The 16113-nt window shown below is 42.7% G+C and overlaps 1 protein-coding gene across 13 annotated transcripts in view; it reads right to left on the bottom strand.

Annotated features, from left to right (window-relative positions):
* WDFY3 (WD repeat and FYVE domain containing 3) overlaps positions 1 to 16113 on the bottom strand; it is a 379376-nt gene that overhangs the window by 245297 nt on the left and 117966 nt on the right. For all 13 annotated transcript variants that reach the window (XR_003096142.1, XM_025215013.1, XM_025215023.1 and 10 more), the window contains one exon: positions 6638 to 6761. Coding sequence is in view for 12 of the 13 variants with exons in the window: in XM_025215013.1 (XP_025070798.1) it covers positions 6638 to 6761 (124 nt within the window). In the remaining variant the exon portion in view is untranslated. The remainder of the gene's footprint in view (positions 1 to 6637; positions 6762 to 16113) is intronic.

The raw sequence follows: 16113 nt of genomic DNA, 5'->3' as shown, positions 1-16113 counted from the left end.
AATTGGGTCCTTAGGATAGGGATACGTCTGGGTTGCGATCGGCGACGGGGAGAGGTTAGAGGTTAGTTGCCTCGGAGTCATTAAGGCTCCGAGGGGACGGTAAATAAGTCCCGCGGAGTTGTTGAAGCTCCGTGGGTTCGACAAATTAAACCTCTGTTGCCCTCTTAAGGAAAAGGCTGGGTTCGTATGGATCAGCAGCGCTTAGAGATCCTCACGCTCCTTTCCCGAACTCCATGTGCTTTCTCTCTCTCCAATTTGGGCGGAAACCACCCAAGCCTTTTGTACGGCTAGCAAGCCAATAGCTAGCCGCCACATGTGCCTACATTAAGACTGGCCAATAATGTGGCGCGAATCCCAATACAAATGGCAGTGACTCCTTGCATCGCGCATTGCTATAATGCAAAAGAAATGCACTATGCAAAGAAAGCTACAGAACTGGTGGGAAAAGCTCCTGCACGCGGGTTCTCTGTTGCAGCAGAACACTCCACCGTGCAAAAGAGCTGCAATTTGGCGGGAACATGATTTAGCGATGCCGAAGCACACTCAAACAAAAAAACCCACAACTTTGGGTTGTGACACCCCCATCTAAACTTCATTTACACACTAATTCTCCATGCTATTTTTCCAAGTCAGAAAATGAAGAGAAAGTGTTAGCAAAGGATGATTAATATACTAAAATACTTAATTTCTTTACAGGATAAACATTTAAATAGCAATAGTAACAGTAACCATAAATAGCTGCATCATTCTAATAATTGTTTTACACTTATAATCACTAAATTATAATCCTTAGGTAAATAAAGGCTATATAATATATTTTAAGGCAAAACGTATTTAGTGAAATAAAGACCTTGTATATGGTAGTTATTTTGAAATGAGACACTAAAAAGATGGTTTAACATCATGATTAGGATAGCTGATGAAAATTCATCCTCATAAAAAAGCAAGAAATACAGCAGAGTATCATAAAACACACTTTATTAATTTACACATTTTATAATCCAGATGCACTCATTCATAATACAGGCTGGCATTTTGAGGTCTTCCATTACTAAGAATACACACACACACACACACACACACACACACACACACACACTCTCTCTCCAAGCTGAGATTTTGTTCCCTCTTTAACATGAGGGGAAAAACCCCTCATCTTGGATTCAAATATGTTGGGGACAGGGGGAGGACAGGCAGCTGCTGTGGTTCTGGCCCCCGGGTTGGAACCTAAGCCACAGCTGCTGTCTGCCCCTCTGCTGTCTCTGCTCTCTTGCAGACTGGGCCCACTGCCTCTTCCCTGCATCTCCCCCCACCATTTACATCCTCTTGACTTCCCCCAGCTCCCCTCCACCTTCATCCCCTCCTGCTTACCCTTGCTTCAGCACCGGCCCTGCTCCAGCCTGGGGAACAGAGCATACAGCCTCAGCCTGGACCAGCAGCAATGGTGGCAGCTCTGGGGGTGAGCAGAGCTGCCATGTGGCAGTGGGAGGGGGGGGGGGGGGGGGGGGCAGGCAGCAGTGCACTGCCCCCCTACCACTCCCCCACCATCTACACCCCTATTCACCTACCCCCCTGCCACTGAAGCACTGTGGGAATGAATTCAAGACAACCCCCGAAAAATTAGATTCCATACATGGAAAAAGGGTCATTTTGGATCAGATAAATAGTCATTTGTTTTACAAATTATAAACTGTACATGAACTATTATCTATGATGCATTTTGTTTGCCTACTTGTTTGCAAAATTTAGTTGGTAGATTTTCACTAGACTGTTAGTTTGCTGCTACATAACAGTATGTGATACTACCTATGAAAAATTAAAATTAATACTATTAAATACTTAAAACATAAGCTAAAAACCAGGGGACAGGTAAATGACCCAGAGACCCATGGAAGTTGCATGTTCTATATACAGAACCTCTGGACTGTTTTCAGCTTTTACAAAAATAATGATAGGTACTTGATTCTACAATGCCAGGCAGAAAGTGTTTTCAATTAAACAAAAACAAGTGAATACAGAATTGTACTCTAAAACCATGACCTCATATTTTAAGCCATTAGATTTTTTTCACATACTAATCATTAGAACAGTGGTTCTCAACCTTTTTAGACTCAAGGCACCTGCTGATAGACTTCAAGGCATCCCTCACTAGACTTCAGGCACCCCTTGGAAAATGTCAGCTTAGTTTCCATTATTTTATTGTTTTACCACAGAAAAATACAAGATCAACTTTTCTGCTGCAAAGACCCAAGAAAGATTGCAGCATGTCAGAATGTTTGTAATGCTATGGGCTCCTATTTGAAATCTTTGGATTTATACTGTGAATTATGTACCACAATACCATGATTAAGAATCACTACTTTAGACATAAAACCTACAGCAATAAACTGGAGCTCACCACCAGTCTCAAGCAGCTGTTTGCTATGGCTAATAAAAGCCACATCTGATTCACAAGCCTTCATCTTTGCAAGGGTTACAGAAACTAAATCCTACAAACAATCTGGGTTCTACCATACAAAGTAACTGATTTGTCAGCTTAGATGAAGAATCTGTGTCTGTCTCTATGTACAGTGGAACTGTATGTGTCTCTATGTACAGTGAAACTATACAAAAAGTGGAACTAGAAAAAAGAAAAGCTGCTTTGAACAAAAAAAAAAAAATCATTTTGAAAGTGTCAAAATGAAATGCTGACTTTCAGAAATGTGTTTTATTTTAAAAGCTGACAATTTAGGAGCTGAAGCAATATTGTAAGTTTCAATGCCATTAAATTTGCATTTTTCACAACATAGTTTTTCCCCCCAAAAAGCATACCCAAGGCCACAAGACGCAATTCGTTTTGTATCCCTCTACAAATATATTTTGACCAAAATAAACAAACAAACCCCACCTCCCACTATGAACAACTTTCACTGAAGGACCAAGAATTTCAGACCTTATGCAGATTACCTCAGTTAGCAGTAAACCTGGAATACCATTCCTGTAAGCAACTGATCATGTGACTAATTCTAATAGGATTGATCATGCAACTAATCCTACTGTAACCAAACTACATGCCCAAGAGAGCATAAATGAAAGCTGCACATGCAATAATTCTGGTTTTTGTTTTTTAAATCTTTTGAGGACTTGATTTCATAAAACCTGCACAACGTCTTTTAAGGTATTTTTAGGAAGCTATTTTATTAGTTAAAATTTGTCTTACATACCCACCTTAGATTTGACTCTCCCCAATACCCTTCTCATATTAATTCTTCTCTCCCCTTCTCTCCTAGTGCCATGATAAGCAGGACAGCCTCCTATTCCCATTTCATGACTCATCAACCATACCAGAGTTCCTGTGTACAAGTGTTCATTTAGTTTTTCTTGGAGGAAAATGTGCTGCCTCCAGAAGAAAGATCTTCTAGGTGTCAACACTTGGTTGCTCCCCTCCCAGTCGGGTCCAGGAAGGGAGTGGGTAGCAGCCACTGATATCTGCCTCTTCCCAAACCAAAGACTGTCCAGTTTGGACAACGTGCTGGAGGCTTTGCCCTGCTGCTCCCTTCCGCTTGTGGGCCACCTGGAAGGCAAGCAAAAAAGCAGCTCCTGCTCCCTTCCTCTTTCCCAGACCAGGCAGTCTCTAGGGGACTGTGGGTGCCAGTTTTGAACATGTCATGCCAGGAAAAGCCTCACACCACATAGTATGTTGAAAATTGGTGCCTGCACCCTACTGCTTTGCCCCACTGTGAAGGAATTGGCTCCCCAGACTCTGGGGGAGGCTCCCGGGTCTGAGAAGCAGCCAGGCAACTTTGCCCTGCTACTCCGGTCCACTGGGACTGGGAAGAGCCGCCCCATTGGACCGGGGAGGGGGGGCCAGCCACTCTTTCCCATGCCTTTCCCAGACCACTTCCCAGCCTGGGGAAGGTGCAGGAAGAGGAGACAGCTGCAGGATAAATGCCTATATATTGCTCCCTTTCATGGGACGATTTTTCAAGTATTTCTACTGCTAGGAATGAATGCCTGTTTGAGGCCACAGAAAGGGGCAATAGAGATGAACAGCAGTATAAGAGACATTTTAGGAAAAGAAGAGAAGCTCTTTCATGAAGAAGAGAAGATCTTTCATGTTTAAAACTTCCCAGACATACAGCAAAAAAGTTTGAGAGAACTTCAGAGAAAAGAACATAACTGGAAGAGACATTACTGCCTATTGTTCATCTTGTACCTACGGTTCCTTGTGCTTGCTTAAATATGATATGAAAAGATGTTATAGAGCATCTTTAGGGCCGCCTTGATCTGCGAGACAGCTCTAAAACTGAAATAATGTTTATTACTGTGAAAGAGCGAGTGCAGACGCAATGGGAAAAACCAGAGAGTGCCACTTCCGGAGCCGTTACCATATTAGGATAGAAGCTCCGAGAGCGGAGTGGGGCAGCAAGACGCAAGGTTCAAAGGCAGAGAAGGAAGAGACAGGAGAGGAAAAGAGCAGAGAGAGAGGATCCCCAGGGGATCAATAACATCACTCATTGTGCCCCGTAATGCCGGGAGAGAACAAAGCAGATAGAGCAAGGGGCTGATCTCCGGTGAGACAAACCCTGAGGGACGCGTCGTCTGCAGCCGGCATAATAAGAAAAATAAAGAAAAGAAGAGATTCGAGTTGATCCTTTCTTCCTAAATTAGAGACTGTGTTGGATTGTCCTTTAAGAGGATTTAAGGACATAAGCTATAGAGAAGGCAAACGGGAGATTCAGATGTTATTAAAATAAAAGGACTGCATATAGAGTGGTTTGAAGGGATAAGATCATGCTCAAGAAAAAAAAAAGGAATTGAACAAAATAAAAGGATGGAAAGATTCTAAGAGAGAGTCAGTTTATGAATACTAAATTCAGTTAATTCAGGTTAACAGAGGATAAGGTCATTGTATAAGTAGAATTACAAAGTTAATATTATAAGTAAGGTTAAAAAAGGATCTAAGAAACAGCTTCTGTCTGAATGTAAAGGAAAATTGTATGAAGTGATAAAAGACAAAAATAAAGACAAGTTAATGAGCTGCAAAAATCAGACTGTGACTGTATGTATAACTTTGAGTTTGGGCAAATATCCGGATAAGCGAACCAGATAATTTATGCATATTGCTCGTGAACCCACTAAAAAGGGTATAATAAGAACGAATTAACAAAGAGTAACCCTCCAAAATTAATAACATCCAAAATTAAAATCTATAATAATAACATCAAAGACGTGGCAGGAGAGAAAGTTGGGGTACACTGACAGTTCGCAGGACAACAATATAGGTGGACAAGGGCATTCTAAGCCCAACCACCACAATTACATATAGAATGTGAACATATTTTAACAGCATGCATCCAGCAAGTTCTCTAAAGTATAATACAGACTGCAAGTGGTGATTTTTTGACAGCTTAACTTGGCCATTTAGGAGGAACAAAATATATATCTCAAGCACCTGCCAAGTTTTACATTCATGTTGCAAACCATGAAGTTATCACAACTCTTACAAAAAAATTAGAAAAAGATTTATGAGAACTCGTAGGAATTCCAAATATAAAGGCCACTATTGCATCTCTCATAATAAATCTCAATTTACTAAGACTATTCAAGTCTTAGGTTGTTGTACACAGCAAGTCACTGTGCAATGTTTTTCAACAAAAACAACTTTCTGGCCTCTTGAGAGAGCTGCAGATGAAAGCAATATCTTGTGCCAGAGTTACTGGCTTAAGATACACTGTTTAAAATCACCCCAAAATGGCTATGTTCAGAAGGAGCCCTGTGAAAGCCATCTGACCACCAGGACTTAGAGGTATAGGACAGAAAAATGTATATGCTACCAATTATCAAGATGCAGCACTGAAAGCCCACAAAAGGCAACATGGAGCCTTCAAATCATGTTGGGCGTTCATGGTTCACATGTGCCCAATTGCAAAAAAGGACTGTTTTTAACGTTATTTTATCAATATGCACTGTATTGCAATAACTCACTCTAACAAGACTGAAAAACTGGAGCAGGTCAAATTAAGCAAGCAGACCACTTCACATGTAGGAAAAAAGACAACAGTGGGTACTTAACAAATCTGCAGATAAAATGGAGCATTGTCCATTCCCATACCCAAAGAAACTTGATTTTTAAAGCATTTAAGGGAGAAGAACTTAATGCTATTTGCTACTGCCTCTCTCTCCAAACAAGGGGAGATGCAACTAGCTTCAGAAGACAAATGATGCTACCTAAAGTCAGACTATAAGGAGGATGAATTACAGGTTTCCCAACAAAGAGTCCTCTGCTAAGTGATTCCTTGAAAGCAGCAAAAAAAATGCTCAAAACCACGACATTATACAAGACATTTCCTTGCAGAGGCTTTTATTCAATAAACAGAAGAAAGCTTAATATGGAACTTGCAAGTAGCTCATGGTAACAGTTGGTTACAATGGTTAAATTGCTTCAAAAACGCTTTTAAAGAGTAACCTCAGATATGCTTACACAGTTCAGTCCATGTCTTTTCTTACTCCAAAAGACCATCACAAACTGCACCTTCCTTCCATTTTAAGTGTTTGCCCAGCTCTGACCGGACAAGGACTGACTAGCACATTACCAGTTGTTCTAAAACGCGTAATGCAATTCACAAGGACCCATCACTGTCATCCCATTCACTACCTGTGGACTTATTTGATGCTCTCCGTCGAATCTCTGTCACCATCAATCGTGACACCTGTGTAGTAAACTGCAGAAGGTCAGAGAATTTTTCTGTCATTGTACTTGGAGGAGCATTTCCAAATACCTAGAAACAAGAGAAAAGAGATTTTGTAACATGTTTCTTTATTGTACTTTTTTACTTGCTTGCAAATAGCTTTCGCAATTAGGAAGAAAGCACATGCTTACACTGTTAGAGAGAGCAAAAGAGGAAATCCACAAAAGCTTTTATTTTATATTCAGTTGTCTTAAATTTGAAATGACATGCCCACGAGACTCTTGTATCCTACATAAATTAATATTTCCACCAAATAACTGATTTACAGAAAAACATGAAATATTCTCATCTTAATGCTTTAAGTCAGATGTGTCCAACTGGAAGCCCCTGAGGGATTAATGTGTCCCTCCCCCAGGGTCAGTGTCTGGGTGCTACTCCCCACTTTGCTCTCTGAAGCTTCTGCGGAGTCCCTGGGCTTCCCTTCCCTCCTCCAGCTTCCACTGTCCACCCTGTCCCCAAGGCTGAGGGAGCCCACAGCTGAAGAAGCTTGGAGTAACCCAGGGATTCCCAGGACTTGACCTCCATACAGTAGGAGAAGGCCTGCACAGTGCACTGAAGTGCATCCATGAAGCAGGAGGGAGAGGATGGTGCAACCATGAGGGGGAAGATCTTGGCCTTGGGGTGACTCGCTCAGCACGTCAGGGCCCACATGGTAGGGCAATGGGGAGTGGTGGGAGGGAGGGATGGGTGCAGTGTGCAATATATGTGCTCAGATTGTGCATGGCCCATGCAGTGTGAGGCTAGGGGGCCTGCAACCTTCAGCCACTCAGAAGTTGGACAGCCCTGCTTTAAATTGTATTGTGTTACAGAGAGGTAAACAAAACATGGTTGTTAAACGGGAAAACAATGACGCATCCTTCTTCCATTAGGTCCAACTGGCTCAGCACTTAAACAGGAGAAAAACCTATGACACAAAGATAAGAAGTAAAAGGATTTTACTGCTTGCATACCGGGCAGTCAACTGTCTTTTGGCTAAGCAGTGTGAAGAGATGCTAGGAATTGGGCAGGAGGAGGCAAGCTCACAAGTACTCTGGGACTAGGTGGACGAGGCTTTCACTGCTCTGGTACCCATTTCAGCCTCTTGGGCAAAGAACGAATGTGAGAGCTCAGAGGTGAGCCACAACTCATAGGATCATTACCATAAGAAACCACCTCAAGTTTGATAGGTTCTTTTATTTCCTAAGCAAAAGACAGCTAGAGAGCACATCAATGAGCATTCTAGCAAGGGAAGCAAATTCTGGATCCAGAGTTTGATTCGGCCATAAAAACTAAATCCCACTACTCAGATTTGTCTAGCGGTGGTCTCAAAACCTAGAAAAAAGTATTTTTTTTATTTTGTTTTCTAAATAGCCATGAAAAAAGTACATGACAAGAAACAGGAAAAAGGGGGGGGGGGAAAAAATCACATGACAAACAGCACACAAGCGCTGAAGGTGCTCTGTCTCTCTGTCAAGAACAATAAAAACTAAGGAATAATTCGGCAGCTCCACCTTTTATGCCCTCAAGTGACACAGCATGAGATCTCGTACAACAGAGGTTCCGAAACTTTTTCTTATTGTATACCCTCTTTCAGGTGGATTTATCAGCTGCCCGCATACTCCTACCAACATACATTTTATATTTTAACCCTTTAAATGCCAGTTATAATAAAAACAAAATCTGCCATTACACAAGGTGTCCCATATACCCCCCAAGAGATGCCTTGCATATACCACAGCTTGGGAAGCCCTGATCTCAGTATGAATGCAGCCCCAAAGGACACTGTGGGCCAAAATAATCCCATCAACATGAGATAAGTATGACCCTTTCATAAAGCTAAGATTTGCAAAGTCAATGGTTAACTCGTCAATAGTAACACTGGTAAAACTGCACAAGTGGGGTTATGAACAAAACAATCCTGTTTCACCAGAAGCTTATTTTCTACATTGTCAGCCACAAGCCATTAGTTACAGAGTTCTATTTTTTTAATTCTAAATAAGATATGTACCACTTTCAACAGAAGTACTGGGGAAAAAAATATAAGGCTATCATCTTTAGGGGAATCCCAATTATTGTCCATCTTATTACATTAGGTCTCCTGATTTCCAAGGGTAAAAAACACTCCTAGCTCTATTGTGCTTTATGCTGCTTTTCTAATCTCCAAATTTGCGATTTTTAATTCTTTGAGCAAAAGGAAAAAAGTGGGAAAGGCTTGAGACACCCATTGGTAAGCTTGTTAAACCCTCAATAAGATTTCATAGAAATATTATATGTAATTATACATTTTGCTACATATTGGAAGTAATGAGTAGTAAATCATATTAAGTACAAAATATTATTTAATTGGTAGTTGGTTTCTTCATGATTAAACAGAAGTAATCTGATTACTAAAGAAAATGTTTAAGTGGGGTTCAGATATAAGAAACTGTGACTAAGTATACAATAAACTACTTGAACAATTGGGCACATTATTTTACTTTAATTTGTCACAACCCAGTGATTTTGGTGCCTCGGCACAACGGAATTTTCTTGCAACAGGAGAGCCTCTTGCACAGCGAAGGTTTTCTGTTGTAGCAGAAGAACCTCGGTGCAAGAGAGTTCCCGCCAATTTGCAGGGTGCATTTCTTCTTTGCAGCACAGAAATGCACGGTGCAAAGAGTTCCCGCTATTCGAATGCAAATTTGTGTCCCGCTATTGGCCAGTGCTAAATTATTCACACGTGGCGGCTAGTAATTGGCTTGCTAGCCGTTTAAAAGTTCGCGCGACTTCCGCCCAAGTTGAAGAACTTTGAGCACGCTGCAGAGTGCCTCTAAAGAGATCTGACTTGCGGCTAGCTGATCGATAGACTGATCACCTATCGATCTTTCTTCCCGTCGCCGAGCGCAATCCCAGACGTACCCTTTTCCCGCCAGCTTAATTTGTGGACGGATTAACTGGCTTGGGCCTCGCCAGCTGGAACAACTCACATAGTTGTTCAGACGACCGGACCATCTGCGTCGCAACTACAGGCGGCGTAAGTAAACGTTTTTGCAACCATTAAACCTTGTCTGCCTCTCCATTCACCAGCCCGCCCTGACGAACGAGCAATTTCTAAATCACCTCGAGTCGGCTCTGGCCGGCCGAGACACAACTAAAAATTAATAATCAATATTGAAAGAATCAGACATTTTCCTTTTGATTGCAGTCTTGCAACAGACAGGAATGTACATAAGTTTATATGTTTATAGGTCCTTTTCTAGCAATGGTTCCAATCAAATAGGTAACATCAACATTTATTATATTTATCCAACAAGAGAGGCACACAAGATACAAACTATTTTTCACAAGTCAATGTTTTCTGAATGCCAGCATATCTTAATCTGCCAGTATCTGATAAAATGATACAATCTGCTAACTGCAGGTTGGACTGCATAAAATCAAAAGTCCTCTCTTGACTCATCTGGCTTTACTTCTAAGAATAACTGAATACTCTGAAGGCACAACATTAAAAGAAAAGCCCGTACATATAACAGGTTACAATTTTTATAACAAAATGCATTTAAAGCCATTCTATTGTATTCTAGATAAGATGACAGCATTTAATAATAGAATCATAGGACAAGGGGGTTGGAAAGGACCCTGCAAGAGTCATGTCTACACAAGCGGTAAACTGCACAGTTGTTACTGCGCAGTGATTTAGTACTTGTATAACCAAGTATTAAATGACGGCACAGTAACAAGCGTTACTGCACAGTAGCATCCCCACATGGTTTTCTTCAGAAGCTACTATGTAGTAGCAATGAGATACTGTACTTTAGCATCTCATGTAGACACGCCCATGATCATCTAATCCAGACCCACTGCTCAAGATAGTATCATCCTGGACTAAACCACCCCAACCAAGTGTCTGCCCAGTCTGCTCTTGAAAATTTTCAAGGAGGGGAGATTCCACAACTTCTCTAGGTAGACTCTTCCAGTGCTTGACTGCCTTCATAGGTCAGAAAGTTCTTCCTAATCTCCAACCTAAATTTCCTCTACTGAAGCTTGAGGCCTTTGTTCCTAGTTCTGTCCCCTATAGCCACAGAACAAAGCCCCTCCCCATCCTCTCTAAAAATTACCCTTTGAGTATTTCAAGACTGCTATCAAAACCCCCTTAGTCTTCTCTTACTCATCAGACTAAATAACCCTAGTTCTTTCAATTTTTCCTCCTAAGTCTTGCTTCCCAGGCCCCTCATCATTTTTGTGCTCTGTGTTGGACCTCTTCCAATCTGTCCCCATCCTTCTTAAAGTGTGGGGCCCAAAACTGGATGTAATACTCCAAGTGATGCCTTATCAGTACTGTATAGAGCAGAAGAATCACTTCCCTTGATTTGCAAGTGATGCTTCTGTTAATACAACCCAGTATTGTCATGATGCGGGGTCCTCAGGGACAGGACAGTCCGTAGGGCTCCGTGACTGAGCCAACTCCACCCTACTGGCAACTTCTAATCTTGCCTGCCATATCTTGCTGGTAAAAGTAATAAATAGGGAGGCCACCCGCGTCACAGCTCAGTCACGGTCCTGATGGTCCCCCCGCCCCCGCCAAACCCTGCAGGTTATTGGACCCCTTGATGGGCCCTGCTCTTGATAGGTGACATATGGGACACCCCAAGCCTTATGGGCTACATGCGTGGCTCCGAAACAGCCCCTTCTCCATGCCCAATGCCTCGTGGATAGTATTTAGACGTTGTCTCTCGAGATGAGGCCTTGGTCTAGTTTGACATCTTGTTGTCACTGGACCCTGAGCCTCAGTAACTATGCCCCCCACTGCTGGGGTCTCCGTACTCCCTGGTGCTGGGGTCTCCACACTGTAGTGTGCCCCAATGAGGCCTCCTCCTCCCCAGTAGCCTCATCCCAGTCCCCCCCGAGTACAAACAACAATCAAAATATGAGCGCCTGGGCTATAACATAATATAGACAGTGCAGAGTGCGCTGTCTTTTTAAAAGAGGCAAACTTCTCCGAGCATTAACTGCCTCACAGCCCAGGGTACCTGAAGGAGCTCCAGGAGCCCCATTAGTCCTGTAAGCGGTATATCAGAAGGCTACAGCATCTCTGGGACGTTCTTCTCTGCAGGAGGTCCTTCCCCTGGCAGCTGTCGGGGAACTAACAGCCTCCAGTCCCAGCCTTGAGACTTATCTGTGCCCAGGGCCCTGCCTTCTTCCGGTCAGGTGACTGGGTGCAGGTGCAGGCTAAACTCCCTCAGTAGCCTGCTGCCACAGCAACCTGCACGTGTGGGGGTTCTGTCTGGCTCATAGGGCCCTCTCTCTAGGCAGTTTCTGCCCTTGAAGGAGCAGGCACACTTTAGTGTCCTGCGACAAGTATGCTGTTGGCCTTTTTTTGGTAACAATCCCTGCACTCAGTCCCATAATCCAAATCATTAACGAAGACATTACAACTACTCATTTAATATCTGATGACTAATTGGTGAGCATGATGATACAACCACTTCTGTATGCACCTTACAGTCCTGTTAAATAGTAGCCACAATTCCCTGCAGATGTGACTAGGGCATAACAGCAAACTAGGAATCTGGACAGATGCAACTTTAGCCCCCTCTTCAAGGTACACTGATGTCACAATTCACACGTTAAGCATGACATAAATGACACGGTTGCTACATAGGCACCCAATTTAAGGTTCCATAAAATGGCAAATGAGCTATTAAAATGTTCCACCTATAACATACAAAATGTTTATGTCAGATTTGTATGGCACCTTAAATTTAAACTTATGGCCAGGACTTTAAACCCCAAACCAGGCAGTTCTGACCAAGCTGCCAGGCATGGGGGAAGCAGAGGCTCCTGGCACAGTTTAAAGTCCCCAGAGGGGTAAGCCCTTTGGTTCCTCCCTCCCTCCCCATCCCCCAGCATCAGGAGCCTCTGATTTCCCATACCCAGCAGCCCAGTCAAAGCTGCTGGCAGCAGGGTTTTGACAATCACCTGATTGTCTGCCCCTGCCCACACAGACTTAAAATTTGAAGCAGCTTAGCTTCTTATACTTATACCAGTATAAGAGCAGACAAACATAACCTTTATATTGGAATACCTTTCACAACATACATTTATGCCCATATAATTGTTACATATATCTATGGGTTGCTCTGCACTGGATCCATGCTGCTGTCAAGGCTCACACCAATAAATAAATAAATAAATAAATAAATAAAAGTTTCATCCACCCACTCCTGGTTTGCATGCAACAAACCCAGAAATACATCAGTAAAGATGCTCCAGGAGCATCCTTCACTGCTGCTCTCGAAATCTCTCAGATCTCATGCATAGTAGCGTGAGCTTGATGGGGGGAAAAGGGGGGAAAGAAAAGGAAGAGAACAGAGAAGTAAGTTCCACTGCAGCACCCTCACTATCATATTCCAGGTGTGGACCAGGTAAAACACGAGTGGGAGGGCAAACTTATTTTTCAGTAGCTGTCTATAACAGCATGGAACTAGTGCAGAGAAACAAAGTTACTGACATTTCTGGAGCTCTTACTAGTTTCTAGTAAAGGCTGACTTCTATAGACCAGCTTTTGTAGCATCATTACTCACATGAGCCAAACGGGAAGGTTTAGGACAAATGGTTGTAATGTATATTGGAATCCAGTTTAAAAGAAAGATACCACATAAAAGCAAGATCATTTCAATAGTCAGTCAGCAGGTTCCCTTTTCAATTACCGAGAATCTGATCCTGCTAATAAAACTCAAAACAATTTAATTGGAGCAGTTTTCTTTCCAGAAACAATTTCACCATCATCTGGCCTGCTTTAAAATTTTTTAAAAGCTTTACTTCATTACTGACAAATACAATGGGACTCATGAACAGTTGTGAATTATGCTCCATACAGCCACAGAACTCTAAATGGAAGCTCTAGAATATTTTATCAGAAGGACAAAATCCTTTGTGAAGTATGTAGTGGTTTTAGATTTTATTACCGTATGACTGATCCTTTCATACACCTTTGACTATAGGCGAAATAAAATGCATTTAAAAAACAGAAGCTGGCTATAACCCTATCCATTAACTGACCAGAAAGAGAGACTTAAATGTCATAGTTTTTAGATGAACTCTGGTTTATTTATAACAAGAATTGAAGAGCCACAGGTTTTGTGTTGATCCTGATTCAGTTAATGATTTTACTAACACCTGAAAGAAAGCAAGACATGCATTTTCTATAAAAGCTTTCAGTAGTAATGAAACAAACATCAACTGCAACAAGTTAACGAAGCAAAAGAGCCAGGGTTCTTTGACTTTAGTAACTGAGGAAAGAAATTTTGTAACATTTTATTCAGAAATATGAATAATCTTGTTTTACTGGTATTACTGAGAATAATGTGTAATGTTTTTCTTCATTAAAATGTAAGAAAAACTTGAGAATTAATTTTAACAGAGGGTGCTTAACACACAGAATCACTGTACAGCTTCCTGTGCAGTCCTTTGGCACAGTCAGAAGTCACAAGTTTGTGTTCCCCGCCCCAACCCCTCCTCATGTAAGTTTTTGGTTTCTCTATGAAAATTTCACTTGCCCAATTAGGTAAAATGCCAAAACTATAAACAAGCGGCTTCAGACCACAGGAAAAATAAATGCACAAAAGGTGTTTCAGGAACTAACCAGCAATTTTAAAATTAAGCCAATCTGTGAGCTGTGCGGGCCCTCTCCCGATCCCATCCTCGTCGCCATGTGCGGGCGGCAGGGAGCGGTCTGGGCCCTTTTTCGCGCCGCGCGGGCTGTGGCCAGCAGCCCGGGCACGCTGGGTCGGAGAGAACAGGCGACGGACGCTTAATGGTTGATTCAAGATTGTTTACTTACACCGAAGATGGTCGCGGTGTAGGCTGGACAGTTTCCCAGGCACAGCTCCGCTTAAATCCTCGTTTGAGGACTCAGACAACATTCGGATCACTCCCACGGAGTTGTCGAGGCTCCGTGGATCCTTTTGCGCGCAGGGAGAGGGATACGTCGAGGTTTGCGCTCGGTGACGGGGAGAGGCTAGAGGCTGATCAGACCTCTGTTGCCTGCTTGAAATGCACTGGATTCGATAGGCTCCGCAGCGCTTAGAGATCTTCACACAGCGTGAAGTCTCCTCCTCCTGGTGTTCGTGGAGTCCGCCAATTTGGGCGGAAACCACTCAAGCCTTTTATACGGCTAGCAAGCCAATCGCTAGCCGCCACGTGTGAATAATTTCACGCAAGCCAATAATGGGACTCAATTAGAATACAAATGGCGGGAACTCTTTGCAACAAGCATTTCTGTGCTGCAAAGAAGAAATGCACACTGCAAAGAAAGCTACAAATTGGCAGGAATCCTTTTTGCACCGGGGTTTTCCTCTGCAGCAGAAAACTCCACCGTGCAAAGAAGCTGCAATTTAGCGGGAACATAATTCAGTGGTGCCAAAGCAGACACAAAACAAAATCACACCCTTGGGTTGTGACATGAGCAACAGCCATTTACTGGACCACATCAGGAGTTTCCCATTTTGCCACAGACATACAGCATTGGCAGCCATTTTGTCACTGGTTTCTGAAAGTATGTGCCTCATTCACGCTCATTCAAAAATAAGTGTTAACCTTTTAAGGAAAAGATCTCCAACACTTTTCCCTAAATATCCTTTTCTTTATGTTTTATGTTTTACTATTCATTTTGCAATGCCTCTTTGACCCCAGGTGCCCCCCCGCCCCCCCCGGACCCAGGAGGTACCAGGCACTGAGCCAGGGGTCATGGAGGGGCCCAACACGCGATCCCCAATGGACCCGGAAGTGGCCTGGAAGCGTTGCTGGTCCACTTCCGGGTCTGCTGCCAAACACGCTGGGGAGCCCCACATGCTCCTGTGGGACACGCCATGCGCCCCAGCATCACAGCATTCACAGCCACCTGCTTCCTAGAGGTATGTAGAAAAAACATTTAAAGCTGTGTCTATGTCTGAATTGCCAAATCTTTCTGAATTGATTTGGAGGGTTCCGATTCAATTCAGACAAATTAAAAGGGTCCTCTGATTCGACTCAGATTTGGAGATTTGGCCACCAAATCAAATCAGGTACTGAAGCTTCACACAGCCCTAATAGCTACCCAGTAGAAAATAATATGTTATATTGTTATGACTGTATTTACACCAGGGGAGTTGTACCACTTTCATTTTTCCTGCACAGTTGAAACAGAATTTTTTTGCATAAAGAAGTGGTAGACTGTCAGCTCTAGCCAACAGACTGCCCAGTTACACCCTGTAGAGAACAGGAGTCTAGCCTTTACTTTCTTATCTTGTAGCTCGTTTATCTGTTATTGCAAACCACTCTGAGCCTTCCTGGATAGAGCAGGATATATATCTAAACAACAAAAATCATTTGTGAAGGTTAGTGTGAACACTCCCCAAACAGCTGTTTGTCTTATGGCTTTCCC

Source organism: Alligator sinensis, unplaced genomic scaffold (assembly GCF_000455745.1).
Source record: "Alligator sinensis unplaced genomic scaffold, ASM45574v1 scaffold1142_1, whole genome shotgun sequence".
In the NCBI taxonomy this organism is placed as follows: domain Eukaryota; kingdom Metazoa; phylum Chordata; order Crocodylia; family Alligatoridae; genus Alligator; species Alligator sinensis.
Note: the sequence above shows the minus strand (reverse complement) of the source record. Positions and strands in the feature narration are given on the sequence as shown.